General features: G+C 35.9%; 2 protein-coding genes and 1 pseudogene across 8 annotated transcripts; 1 reads left to right on the forward strand and 2 right to left on the reverse strand.

Annotated features, from left to right (window-relative positions):
* Positions 1–808: 808 nt before the first annotated feature.
* On the reverse strand, positions 809–7,539 carry LOC119984333 (dof zinc finger protein DOF4.6-like). Of its 5 annotated transcripts, XM_038828226.1 has the most exons (4): positions 7,413–7,539; positions 6,279–6,411; positions 3,857–4,026; positions 809–1,947 (listed from the first exon to the last, which is right to left on the reverse strand). In XM_038828226.1, exons 3-4 carry the CDS (start codon positions 3,881–3,883, stop codon positions 1,084–1,086), a joined length of 891 nt encoding a protein of 296 aa, XP_038684154.1. In that variant the 5' UTR covers positions 3,884–4,026; positions 6,279–6,411; positions 7,413–7,539; the 3' UTR covers positions 809–1,083. The 5 variants fall into 5 exon arrangements, 4 of the variants coding, with proteins under 4 accessions (XP_038684154.1, XP_038684155.1, XP_038684156.1 ...); XM_038828227.1 differs by lacking the exon at positions 6,279–6,411 and having other exon boundaries at positions 7,413–7,511; XR_005464855.1 differs by lacking the exons at positions 809–1,947; positions 3,857–4,026 and adding an exon at positions 6,081–6,093 and having other exon boundaries at positions 6,171–6,411.
* Positions 4,634–5,823, reverse strand: LOC119984334. 3 transcript variants are annotated; one of them, XM_038828233.1, is made up of 4 exons: positions 5,470–5,823; positions 5,150–5,253; positions 4,991–5,069; positions 4,634–4,911 (listed from the first exon to the last, which is right to left on the reverse strand). In XM_038828233.1, the coding sequence occupies exons 1-4, from the start codon at positions 5,521–5,523 to the stop codon at positions 4,903–4,905; spliced, it is 246 nt and encodes an 81-aa protein (XP_038684161.1). In that variant the 5' UTR covers positions 5,524–5,823; the 3' UTR covers positions 4,634–4,902. The 3 variants fall into 3 exon arrangements, with proteins under 3 accessions (XP_038684161.1, XP_038684160.1, XP_038684159.1); XM_038828232.1 differs by having other exon boundaries at positions 4,635–4,928; XM_038828231.1 differs by having other exon boundaries at positions 4,637–4,918.
* A 228-nt stretch (positions 7,540–7,767) lies between the features above and the next one.
* LOC119984688 lies at positions 7,768–10,623 on the forward strand (annotated as a pseudogene).
* The last annotated feature ends 3,437 nt before the right edge of the window (positions 10,624–14,060 follow it).

Here is a 14,060-nt window from a genome sequence, read left to right on the forward strand (position 1 = left end):
TGTGAAGATACTGCCTAATGGGTGGGTTCTCCCAATAGATGGTAACTGCCCAATGAAAGGTTGCTTCTTTTTTTTTAATGAAAGATTGCTTTTTAATGACCAAAAGAACCTCTCAAAGACCCAGGTGGTGTCGAAAGGACCTGACAATTCGGACTTGTTAGCAAAGCAGAAAAAGCAGCAAAAAAGAAAATGAAAACAAAAGTAAAGGTTTTTGCTGTAAAGTATTGACAGCCATCATCCTACCAACTGAATGAAAAAATATAAAACAAATCCAGTCATTTGTATAATATCAACCTTATCAAAACCCACAAATCCCAGTACTTGATATATATAATATTCCAAAGTAAAAAAAAAAAAAAAATTGTAACAATAGTCAATTTGTTCATCAAACTCTTCAGAAGACACTTTTAATGGTAAAGTGTTATTGGGTCAATAAAGATATTGTCTTTTACTGATGTGACTGTATTGTGAAACATGTTTGCTTATGTGGTTGTATTGAGAGAAGCGTTTTGCTGACGTGGATGTATTGGTATTTGGTGTAGTTTTATTGTGGATAATATGGAGGAATGGAATGTCGTTGGCCTCCATGTTGAGTGGGAAGAGAAAGTGCATAGAAATTTATGTTTTGATGATGTGACTGTATTGAAAGATATATTTTATTGGGGATATTAACACTTACACCATTACAAGTGCCCTCACATATGAGTGTATGACATATCTGAGCTAACATATCTCTAACTACTAAGGTCTAAGTACTAGCTATAGCTACTAAGTCATGGTGCAAGCCTTAAAGTGACTGTTTCTCTCCTACTCTTTAAACATGGATCTTCATTTCTTGCGACACCCATTTGAAGAAGCCAACCTAAAATAAGCTTCAGGCTTCAAGAACACCACATTGACCATCAGATAGTATTATTTTAAATATGACAAGACGAAAAGAGAAATTAATATGATGAACATTATTTGTATCTCATTTTTTATTAAGTACACCCCATTATAATGTGTTTTTAAAAGGTTAATAGGGTGTAGTTAATAAAAAATGGGATGTAAATAATAATCATCAATTAATATCACTCTCTTTTGTTACCATCCACCACTAAACATTCCTTGCCAGTACCCTGTTGAATCTCCTTGGCCTCTATTCTGCTCAAATTGAGTACTAGTAGTAGGAGTAGCACTAGTACGGTTTGGAATCTGCTTCATATCCTCCATTGGAAACAAAAGCCTTGCAGTACTAGTGCTAGTCTCTTGAAGAGCAGTAATATTCGTACTAGTTCCATTATACCCATCACTTTGAAATGCTTCCAAGGAGAAATTGAGGGTTGTTGGTTTGTAGTCTGGCAAGGAGAACCCAGCTGTAGTTGAGTACATGGTGTTATTTGAATCAGCTGAAACAGGAATGGACATGAAGGAACTCATCAATCCTCTTGAATTAGCTATTCCCGTCTTGAGAAATTCCATTGCTGAGAGATGTTGCTGGCCATGATGTTGAGATGTTGTACTAGTAGAACTAGGGTTTTGAGGTACCTCATGAAGTAGTAGTGGTGGGTAAGCTAGGTTAAGATCTTGGGCTTGATGATGGATCTTAATATTAGGGTTTTGATGAGCGAAGCCAACAGGTGATGATGAGGTGATATTCATCATCAGATCATGATGATCAGGAACCTTATTCTTTGATGAAGAAGAAGAAGAAGATGAGGATCTCTTGTTCTTTCTAGAACCACCTCCCACAGGAACATTTCTAAAAGAGCCACCTTCAGTCCAATACCTTCTACAAGTCTTGCAGAAGTATCTTGGTTGAGAGAGACTGTAATTGTTGTAGTAGCAGAACTTGGTGTTAGTTGAATTACACCTTGGACAATTCAGAGCTTGATCCTTTTGAGGCCTTGCTCTTCTCTCTGCTGCTGCCCCACTTGAACCTTCCATGGATTTAACCACTCCAATACACTAAAATAGAGATAAGAAGGAGGGAGAAAAAAAAAAAAGCCCGTGAAAACTTCATCAATCATCATCAAAACAAAAGTAGATAAAAGAAAGAAACTAGAAGGGGTACAAACAAACGCACACAAAAGGCAATAAAAACAAAGTTATATCAACTACTTTATTTTTCCTGGCTCTTTTTTCATCAGATGGTGGAAAAAGGGAAAAGTGCAGTACTTTCAAGAACATAAAATGAAAGACAACAACATAAAAATTCAAAGATTAGTGGGTGCAGCATAACAAGGCAAAAAAAAAAAAAAAGGCAAAATCTTTTTTAGGTTAATACAATCAATAAGAGAAAAAACCCGCAAAAATTAACGCTAATAATTAGCCTGGGAATTCCCAAGAGAACTGAGAAAAAGAAAGGGAGAAGAGAGAGGACATGGGTCTCTTAACAATTGCCTGCGTCCACTGAGCAGTATCCGTTGATTAAGAGGAAGAAAGAACATGGAAGAGAGAGAGGCGAATTGGAGAGTCTTCAAGGAGAGGAAATTAAATAGCACCTATTTTTCTCAGTTTTAAGCCAAGATGGTGCACTTGGAACTTTGAAGGGTTAAGGTGTTGTGCTTGGTCACCCAATTCCCACTATATGTGGAAAGAGAGAATGGGTGTTTTTGTCTTTATGATAAATCTTTCATTGTCTAAAGACTAATATTACTACAAACAGTACTTTTATTTGTGTATTTGCTGTATCCCCGCACATGCAAAAAAAAAATTTAATTTTTTTTTTGGTGTTTTATTATTATTTAATAAGAAATTATGTTATCATGAGTCAGTAGTCAAATCTGCTTTGCTTTTGGTTTGAGAGGCTGTCGTTGTTGTGGGTATGCACTGTGGACTTTGATGGATTCTTTTCTGACCAGAGAATGAGGAATTTTTTCTTTGGCAATTGGCACTAGAGAGATATAAATCAAACCAAACCAAACATAACCCTAAGCCATGGAGGCATGGACATTAGTTAAAATGTAATAATATTTAAGTACTGTTTGTCAATTTTACAGGAATAATGGAAGGATTTGTTTTGAGAATAAAATCGATCCCCAAGTGGCGGCTGCTGGAGAGAAATGTCAGCAAGTGGAAGTGTGAACAAGGATCAACCGCCAAATGTTGAGTTAGATAGCGAAACGTGTGACCTTAGTGGGCATGGGAAGGGGGGAGGGAATATTTAGGACGTAGAGATGGGTCCCATCAGACCCACACACGTGCTTCATTCAGTGTCTCAACTCTCAAGTCCTCTCATCTTGCTGTCGAGTCGAGGAGTTGGCTGCGTGATCCACGTTCCAACTCTTCATATTACTTCTTTTTAAAAAAAAAAAAAATTAAACTTAACACCGCAATATCAATCTAAAAAATTACAAATTAAAACCAAGAAAAATAGAGACTAAAACTCAACAAATAAACACCATACAACGCTAGGATAACAACATAAAACATTATTCTGGGATGAATCTAGACATATCAAACAACAAATATAAAGCACCATATTTAGGAGCCTCCATCACTATGCATCATATATGTGTAATTAAAACACATCAGAAGAATCGATGTGATGAAGAATCAACTACAGGAATATGAGAAGATCCAAATTTCACCTCCATGAGAGATAATGTAGTGATGAAATCCTAAAACATTCTTTTTTTCAACATAAAAACTTAAGGGAAAAAAAAACGAATTCATCCAAGAGAATGGTAGATCTATGCCAGAGGAGGAGGAAAAACAGGAGCCTCGTCGTCGTCGTCCTCCTTTCCTTGCCTTGAAAAAAAAACTTCAGAAGTTTTCGAGAGTTTTCGAGAGAGAAAATCCTAAATTTTTTTAACACCTTTGGCGATTCATAGTATTTTTACATGAAAAGATATATGAGGAAAAACGCAATTACCTCACAGTATAGTTGGTTGCAGTCCATGCACTGCCAAAACTCGAGGTTCTTATTGACCAAACAGTCAGGAATTTTTGGAAACCCTTTGCAGCTTCAACAGCCTCTTCAGTTGTCAGAGGCTTTCAAATAAACCTCCCATTGCATTTGGTGCTCCTCAACATCAGCTGATCCTAAACAAAAAGATTGAGCTAACTTTGAGAAGTTTTCAATTCTCTTCGGCAAGACATAATCATAATTTGACGCCCCACAATGTTTTATGTTTCTAGTAATCATCACTATTGAGAAGCCGACCATGGTACCGAAACTAATATTCCACTCTCACATGATACTTCATTGCCATTAAAAAACAAAATTAAACACTACAGCCAAAAGGGGCATTAAATTGCATGGTCAATTACAGCATTCAGGCAGCAAAGATGTCGAACAAGAGCAGCATCTTAAATATCTAATTACGGAAACCATTCACGAGCCACATCTTAAATATCTAATTACGGAAACCATTCACGAGCCAGCAACACACAAAGTGCTCATGTGCTCTAATATTATCCATTTACGACATATGCTTGCTGTCATTAGATTGGAATCCTGGTGGCGCAACGCCAAGAGTTAACTTATTTTTTTTCCAATATTCATTTATGATGCATGGTAGCACCACAATTCTTGTAAACTACTGCTACCCTCTATCCAGCACAGACAAAAATGTCACAATACATCTTTTCATCCTTTCTCAAACATGAAAAATGCCAAAACTACGAGCCTTTTAAAGTTCTAGCTGCAAACTCTTTGTTTGACCAATAACTATAAAGATCATATATTACCAGAAAATGAAAGATTATTGCTCAGAGAAAAGATACCAATATCAATGATAATACCAGCTTGCTTACACAATAAATGTAATTTTATTTTTGCTGGCAAATCAATTAATAATCTATTTCAGAATTTAGTTCTCAATGAGTTTTATCCACAATACTTACCATCAAAGACATCCATATGATTCAACACGTGCCAATTCTCAGAGACTAATGACATTGCAAAAACAACTGCTTTTACTGAACCTGCACACTAGAAACAACTGAAATACATCAATTAGTTGTTCATTCTTTCACCCTATATATTTGATTCTTTATCACATACTGGCATCTCAACTCTCAATAGCTTGGCATCTCGGGTCAAGAGCACTATATTCTCCCTGTATGCTTGATCTGTGAACTTCCTATATGCAACAGAGGTCTGTATATAGTGATTGGGATTGTTTCCACAGCAAAACCAAGGCAAGCCATATAAGAAAGATACCTCGAATCTGGCTTTTTTGAGCGTAGAATTGCAGCATATATTTCCACGCACCTTAGATGTTTTGCCAAGTCTTCAATCAGAGTAAATATTTGCTTATCCTTTAACTAGTAAAATGAACATTGTAGAATTAATTTTACATCACATTGGCGAGAAAATTTTCAAGGAATATTCCTAAAACAGAGGAAGAAACAGGAAATTTTTTCCGTGGACCACAGTGTGCAGGAGAATGGCATGTTTGAAAAACTATTTTGAGGCTTTGTTTTTGAAAATAATTTTTAAGAACTAAAAACAAAAATTTAAAATACAAATTTACCAATTACCATCATATCACAAAGAAACCTAGGATTTCCATCACCCCCAAGGACGACTCCCATGTTGGAGGGCCTTGCCAGTCACCAGAAATGTCTAACTGCTTTTCTCTGCAACTTGCGACGACGGGGGACCTTTTCTTGCCCCTCCTTTTGGAACTTCATGGTTTTCTATCAGATTCTCTTAACAACAAAAATTCACCATATTTTCCCTGAGCTACTCTTTGAGAATATTCAGAAGAAACAGCAGCCTGGAGAATATCCAGAGCTTTAATCATTCAAGTGTTAATAAGTCTACTAGCAACATCAAGCTCCCAAAGAACGCCTTTCAATCCAAGGTTAGAGGAATGGAATCCATTAATATCTTCAAATGCAGTGGCGGAGTTGGGATGGATTGTCACTGGGGTCGCACTTTCTATAATGATAAACAATTATATACAAAAATAACCTATTAAGAGGACAAAATGATATTAGTTAAAATAACCCAAATAATCATAGTCATAAAAACAAACATATTACAATTTGACAAAAAACAAATAAAATATTACATATATTAATTTTTTTTTTTAAAAAAATTGAGTGGGGTCACTTGACCCCACTCCACCCGCCTATCTCCGCCACTGTTCAAATGATTCCCTGCAATATGTAAAGACAAAGCATCTCCCTTAAGCTGTTTTATCAAGCAAAGGAGTCATTTTAACAAGAATGTTTACCAAGCACGGGAGGCAATCAACTTCTGAAAAAATAGCATCAAGTGGTCAAAAAAAGGTTTTCAGGAATTCAAACATTGAAGATGTAATTGTCTTTTAGGGACCACACACCCCTTCTCTTGCAACCTTTGCCTGGAAGACACCAAATATCTCGAGCAAGCAATAGGCATCTGTAGGCTGTAGCAGCATAAGTTTTATGCTCTTCTGTAAGATGACTATGTGACCAATCACTGCATTGAAGCTCCTAAAGAAGATATAAATAACATTAACAAATATAGAATCTGGCATTAGTACCTTCCAATTCCCACAGAACATCGGAATCTGACTTTGTCCTCCTTTATAAATACATTCAGGATAAATAAGTAAAATGTTTTACTGCATCAACATCAAATTTGAGAAAGCGAGCCACTTTAGCACAAACAAGGAAATGATCCAACAGAAGTGCAATGTAACAAGTTACCCACTGGTGAGGTAGACTTTCAATATAGAATAAGTATAGGTAATATTTTGCATGAGCAATTTATTTGCCCCACAAGAAGTCTACAAGAAATTGTGAAGGTTCCCATAAATGGCAGGTTGTTTATCAATCATTTTCACTCTCAATCTAGGCAACACTTGCTTGATAATCAAACGCATGGGATTTATGAATTGTCACTAATTTCATCTGGAACTTTTAACACAAACAAGTGGAGCAATGCCTGCGATTAACAGTCTGGCCAGGTTCATCCTCATGAGGACTCCTAGTCTCGTGTTACAGAAAAAGTATAGAAGATCATATTTTCCTATTCGTTTAATTATTATTTAAGAGCAACCATTGAAGAGCCTATATAATTCCTTTTCAGATTAAGCTACATTGATTGCTAAATTAATGAAACCTTGCATGGAACTCCCAAATCATTAGCAAATGAAAATACTCCAATGAACTGGAAAGAGACAACAGCAAACCGACTTCTCAAATGAACATATCTAGATGTTTATACAGATGGAAAGCCAGGCATCTAAAGGACCATACTTTTGACAGAGGAATGCCCAGTACTTCTCAGTGTGTCTCACTTAATCTTCTAGGTTTTGCAACTTGATTTCCAATGCTTTTTGAAAGGTTTCCAAGGTTTGTTTGCAAAAAAGACACTTCTTTAAGGAAATCGAAAGCTCAATGATTTCAACAATATGAAAAACAAATGAATTCGCTTTCCTTTCCTTTCGTTCATCAGGGAAAAAGCAGCAACTTCAATTTCGAAAGCTTACCCTGTCGAACGGTGGATTACAGCCATGAAAGCAGAAAGTAGAGGACACATACACCAAATCCTGCTTGAATCGAAATCCGTCGGATGGCGAAAGAGCATTCCAATCACCAGGCAGATGGCAGTCTAAACTCTAATGGAAGCTTTCTGGGCCTAGACCATAAACTAACAGGTTCCCATGGGCTTGTCCCTTACTGTTTTAAATTGTTTAATGGGCCTATTCTAAATGGATTTCAGGCTCAATCTTGGGCCTACAATTCTCCATATCCCAAAAGATATGTGGGCCGAGGGGAGAAGAAGACTTGGCGCCAACATCCTTATAACCGCCAAACGAAAAGCCAAAAGAATCCGCGAGGGGCTGTTTCGCTGCACTTTTACATCTTCTGTCTCTCATTCTCCTTCAAGCTTTGAAGATCTGGCAATGGCCGTCAGTCGCAGAACTCGAGCTGCCAAGCCTTCCTCGCGCTCTCCATTCAAAGAAGAGGACACGTCCGATTAAGATGACAGGTACTGCAAGGAATGCGGATCTGGGGAGTCTCCGGAGGAGATGCTTCTCTGCGACAAATGTGACATAGGGTATCATATGGTTTGCCTTAGACCCAATGTCGTTTCCGTGCCCAAAGGATCTTGGTTCTGCCCCGGTTGCGCAAAAAATAAGAAACCCAAGTGTACGTTCATTGGCTTTCCTTGATTTTCCCCCCTAAATTTGATGCAGAATTGGTCATTTATATTAAAAAAAATGTTAATATATTGCATCTACTGTATTGATGATGATTTAATTTCTGGGTTTTGTGCCAATCCCATAAAATAGACTCCTTTCCCCCCTTATTGGTCCTAATTTGATTCAATGTTTTCTGTTTGGGATCTGTGAAATTGGGGTAAAATAAATGTTTTATGCTGTTTGATTTGTAAAGTCAATATCAAAAGCAAATAGACATTATTACTTCTTCAATTAAATCACCGGAGATTCTTATTTATATGTGCAGTTTTCCCTCTTGTGCAAACAAAAATCATGGATTTCTTTCAGATTCAAAGGTCCCCAGATTCCATTCCACAACCAAGTCAAGGTAAAGAGCAATTCAATTTTTTTGATTCATTTTCGTAGTTCTATTCATATTCATGATCATATATCCATGTGACCATGTATTTCAAAGGGCTTTAATTTATTTACTTTTTATGTTTCCAGATAACCAGAGAAAAAGAAAGCAGGGAGTTAGGTTGCTGCTAACCAAGAAGAGGAGGAAATTGTTGTCATTCAATCCGTGTGAGGATTCTAACAGAAGGTTGCAACAAATGGCATCACTAGCAACTGCATTGACAGCTTCAGGAGCAGACTTCAGCAATGAGCTAACTTAGAGACCTGGTATGGCACCAAGATCAGTGAATCTTGCAGCTATTGAGAAGGGTGGAATGCAGGTAAATTGGACTACGAATTTTATAAATGGATTATTCATGTTGGGGTATAAAAATCAATAATTAGAAGAGATAATTAGGGTGCTGTATTGGATGTTTTGGTTGATGAACTTCAATTTCTTCTGTTAGTAGCTATGGCAGTGGCATTGAGACTTGGTCATTGCAGGTCCTATTTGCTGTTGAGAATTATTATTAGTAAGTGAAATGTTAGGTTGCTTTATTAAACGATTATAGTTTCAAATTAGGGAAGATTTTGCAATTGTTCATTTAGAGCATGGAATTGTGGAAACAGTCTCTCTATGACGTAGGTTATCCTACTGTACATTTGACGGTTTACAAACATATATCTTCTAATAAGACTTTATGAGGTACGGACCATACAGTGGTGTTTTCTATTAAACAAATATTTAATGCATCATGCATGTTTTGATTCGAAATTATTTTTTGAGCTTGCTTGAATAAACACTTTGGAAGTTCCAGTTTAGCTATGTTGATATTGTCAGTATATTTGATGTCTATTAGGAGCCTCATTGAATGTATGGTACTACATTTAACTTTGTGATTCGGTAGTAATATCCAGCACAAAATACATTGCAGGCTTTGCCAAAGGATGACTTAGACACCTTAAATTTGTGCAAAAGCATGATGGAGAGAGGGGAATGTCCACCATTGATGGTTGTCTTTGACCCTCTAGAAGGGTATGACAAAACATCTTTCTTATCGGTACTTGTTTTGTTTTCGATGCAAGATTTGTTGAGAGAAATTTGAACCCTTGACCTTCCCAGAATATTAATAATTTTGTACTCAAATAGGTTTACAGGAGAGGCGGACAGATTTATTAAGGATTTGACAATAATAACGGAATATATTGGAGATGTTGATTTCTTGAGGAATCGCAAAGATGACTACAATGGGGACAGCATGATGACGCTCCTTACAGCTGCTAATCCTTCACAAAGCCTTGTTATTTGTCCTGAAAAGCGTAGTAACATTGCTCGCTTCATTAATGGCATCAACAACCACACTCCGTAAGTCCCTACTTATATTTTCTGCATAGACAACTTGTTTATTCCAATGTGTAATTACCTCAGAGAAAGCCATGAAAATAATTACCTTAGAGAAAGCCATGAAAAATAATCTTGAATTGAAGATTGCTGTTTGGATGTGTTTGCTAGCTCATGCATGATTGAGTAGAGATTTGCATGGTGTTGATTGTTGAAGTGCTTAAAGAAATGGTCATATCGATGCTGTTTCACTAGTGTCAATCGTAACTTTGAAAGAGACTCTTGAGTTCAATCTGATAAAAGGAATGATGTTGGTTGAATGTTGGTGCAGGGAGGGAAAGAAGAAGCAAAACCTAAAATGTGTGAGATACAATGTAGATGGGGAATGTCGGGTGTTGCTGATTGCTGATAGGAATATAGCTAGCAACAGGGGAGAGATTACACTATGACTACAATGGATATGAAGATGGATATCAGACGGAGCACTTTTTGTAAAGGCTCAAAGCAAAACGGACAATGATGAAAACAGTTGGTAAGCTTGCTAACAAGCTACCTATACAAATGTGATTACTTATCTTTCTTTATGATATTATTATGTACGTACCTGGGTACATGGTCCTGCTGTAGTTGAGTTGAAAGGCCTCGCCCTCATGATTTGGATCACCCATTTCTTGTTCAGTCTCCACAAATTGATATCCTTTTGGGCTAGGTGTCAGATATAAATGGGCTTTTGCCTTTTGGGTATTAATATCTATTATCTAAGTTTTGTCTGAATCGCAACTACTCTATAATGGGTTTTTTTTTTCCTCAAACAGCCCAATTTGTAATTTTATTTGTACAAAAGTAATTAAGAAGATTACAGAGATGGTCTTAATTGCAGTACGTGTCATGAAACGTAGGACCACACTATGACCATGGTTCATAAAGGGTAGAAAAAATTAAACAACAGGGACAGGGTGGTCCAAAATTGGGTGTGTTTGTGTGTAGCTGGGTGCTGGCCAAGGCTAAAGCATTCACAATGAGTGGTGTGGTGTCATCAGATTTCCGATCAGACGCATCCCCGCAAAAGTGGTCCCACTCTTGCTGTTGGCGGAAGGTAAGATGGGTCCCGCCAGATGCACCCACACACAAACTTACGCTGTGGTCCTATGGTATGATACATTAATAACAATTACAATATAGAAATGAAGTAATTGTCTAATTTTATTATTTTTTATTTTTTTTAGTACAAATACAAATACAATATACGAGACATCATCAGATCAAATCTAAGTGAGTACAGGGGTCAATAGGCCCCACGCAAGAGGCACAAACCAAGCCCACGCAGGGACAGACTAAGGTCACACACCTCCTTATAAATATTCAAGAGGAGGTGAGACTAGAACCCATGACCTGAAATCAGGCACATGCAAAGTCATTGTCACTCAACCAATGGTTCAATTGCTCTAATTTCATTATCAAAGCAGGCACACACACATCATATGCATGCACAAATATTACACCAACCAACCAATCAGGGGTGTAGATACTAGATATAGGACTCGAAATATGCGTAACCTAATAGTAATGAATAATATATAACAACAACCCTAATAGTATTCATTTCACTATTGTTAATATTAAACAACAATACATAACCTCTTAAAAATAATAATACATAACAATAATTTTTTGTTTTAAAAATTATATTAAAATTGAAATATTTATATATTATTGAATTAGTTTTTATCAATTTTAATATGTATTTAAGTTAATCTTTTGGGTTACTTACTTTATAATATCAAATATCAAGATGAATGTTCATCCATAATAGGCATGAAAACAATTTCAGAAGCATTACTCCCGAACCCCGCTAAAATTTTTCAAACTGATGAAAACATTATTGTTTTAATGTCAATCTACCCCATTATCACTTCACTTCCTGGCTTCACCCTTGCAATCAACCTTAGTGTGTTTTTGAATGCTGTGGATTAGGCATCAAAATGGATATACTACAAAGGGACCCAATGTGCGTCTCAAAAACCGTGATACGAATGCAATATGCCAAAGGTAATATATAATATAATTTAAGAGGAACATGAAACAATAAATATATATATATATATATATATATATAATATATATAGCGAATGTCAAGTGTCAACCATATAATAGGAATAATGTGGAGGTGGTTTGTTTCAAGACAAAAAGAACAAAAGCGGGTAGGTGCTTATACGATGAACTTAAGTGCATATTGCAAGGATATCATGGGATGGGATGGGATGGGAAGTGCTGTTCAAACAACCTTATCATGTGTTATTTGAATTTTGCTCAGCTCATGCACCACGAAATTAAATGTTACAATACATACGTACACGCGTAAGGGCATACATATATATGCATGCAGATGCAGTTTGGTCTCTTCTTAATTTCCTAAATTCTAACTATATATTATTAGCTCAATACAAATTAATCAGGCTTGCTTATAGTACCATTATTCTGGGTCTGGGTAACAACCAATTTAAACAATTTTTGGTTCAATCTCTTTTTTTTAACTAAATGCATTATGCATGCATGTGATTTCAAAATAATTATAATTTTTTTTTTTTAAAAAAAAAAAACACGTGTGCTTTTAGTCCTTGTTTATACCTTTAGGGGACATTTGGTTCCTAATCCAATGAATGTGAATGTAAGAGCACTTGCAATGGTGTTATTAAGTATGAGATTAACATTATCATGTTTGGTATAAAATGATGAGTGAGCATGAGTGTTAGAATTTTAATTATACAATTTTCATACTAACCAATTTTTTGTACATAAAAATAAGAACAGATTGATTTAATGATTGTGATTACTTCTTAATAAGAGGTATAATAGTCTTTTGAGTATCAGACTCATTCTCGTGGAGATTAGCCAATCTCACAATTTTAGTGAGCTTGGCTAATCTCCACAAAGAGAGAATGAGGATGGGATGAGTTTGAGAGGGTGGAATATCAAACTCATCCAAACGAGGAAATGAACGATTCTCACTCTCGGTTCCCCTCATTTCTCCATTAAAAATGTCAACCAAATGTCCAGTTAATTTATTGGTGATCATGAGTATACGCGACTTTACATATCCACTATCACACAAAAAGTTGATCAAAGGTAAACATTAGTGAATGACAAGTGTCTACTACTTTTGTCTGCATTTTGTGTTCATCATTTAGTGGCCTTGTCTTACTTCATAATAATTTAACTAAATAATAATTAACAGACAAACCTCTATTGTAGATTAGGACTGCGCGCGACCAAACACTTTCGAAAACCATAATAATGATGTCGGTAATTTCCTTAGTATTGAGACAAACTTGCCTTAATTTATGCTTAGCAACTTCACATCTTGACTTTATAGGGCTTGTGATGCCTCTAATGGAGACACAATCAAACTCACTAAAAGTTTGACATTACTTCATACCCAATGCTTGTCATTTCATCTTAATAAGCCAATTAAAATGTCCACATACATAATATAGTTCATATAGCTAGGATGGTACATAACTAGTCTGATATATTAGCTAGCAGGAGAAAAAAATCAATATTAATCATAAACACACACATGCACCCAATTATTGTAAGGATCAAACATAATCAAAATTTGTTGATTAATATCGTAGCAAGTGCAACAACCAGAAGATAAGCCATTAATTATTAATTTATAATACGACCCCATTAATTGATGATGAACAGAAAAATAATTGGACGACACACACATTCCCATGCCCTACAAGACAGCCTTGACCTGCCAGGTGTGTGGTAAATTTTTGGTGATCGAAGGATTCCTAGGATAGACTTGTAAATAAAAATATACCAATACCCTTACCCTGCTAAAACTAAAAGTAAAAGGTTAAATTACAATTTTGTTTATGGCAAATACAAGGTTAAATTTACTTACACTAAAAGGGTTGAGAAAATGTGACATTTAGACCACATAAATTAATATATTCCCAATAGAATACAAACAATAAAGGGGCATATGACACCATTTGCATTTCGTGAAAGACATGTAATTGAATAATTGATATTATTATAAATAAGGGTGTGAGTCCTCTATTGATTGACTGATATTGAAATCCATTAAATATATTTTTGGCATGACATGTCGGTATACACTACTTTAGCCTTACTAGCTTCTCCAAATTCAAAATTGACCTTTTAACAACGTTATTAAAATCGTGTTAGATATCGACCTGGACAAGAGATTGGATAACTGGCTC

The sequence above is a fragment of the Tripterygium wilfordii genome, chromosome 18 (genome assembly GCF_013401445.1).
Source record: "Tripterygium wilfordii isolate XIE 37 chromosome 18, ASM1340144v1, whole genome shotgun sequence".
NCBI lineage: Eukaryota > Viridiplantae > Streptophyta > Magnoliopsida > Celastrales > Celastraceae > Tripterygium > Tripterygium wilfordii.

What these genes read in the sequence shown, in the direction of transcription:
- LOC119984334 (XM_038828231.1), bottom strand. Translation starts at nt 5,523, where the DNA reads ATGGGAGTCGTCCTTGGGGGTGATGGAAATCCTAGGTTTCTTTGTGAT. An exon ending in GGTTTCTTTGTGATATGATG is followed by an intron (nt 5,254 to 5,469) that starts GTAATTGGTAAA and finishes TCATTTTACTAG; the next exon opens with TTAAAGGATAAGCAAATATT. An exon ending in TATTGAGAGTTGAGATGCCA is followed by an intron (nt 4,919 to 4,990) that starts GTATGTGATAAA and finishes AGTTGTTTCTAG; the next exon opens with TGTGCAGGTTCAGTAAAAGC.
- LOC119984333 (XM_038828226.1), bottom strand. Translation starts at nt 3,883, where the DNA reads ATGGACTGCAACCAACTATACTGTGAG. An exon ending in GCAACCAACTATACTGTGAG is followed by an intron (nt 1,948 to 3,856) that starts GTAATTGCGTTT and finishes TCTCTATTTTAG; the next exon opens with TGTATTGGAGTGGTTAAATC.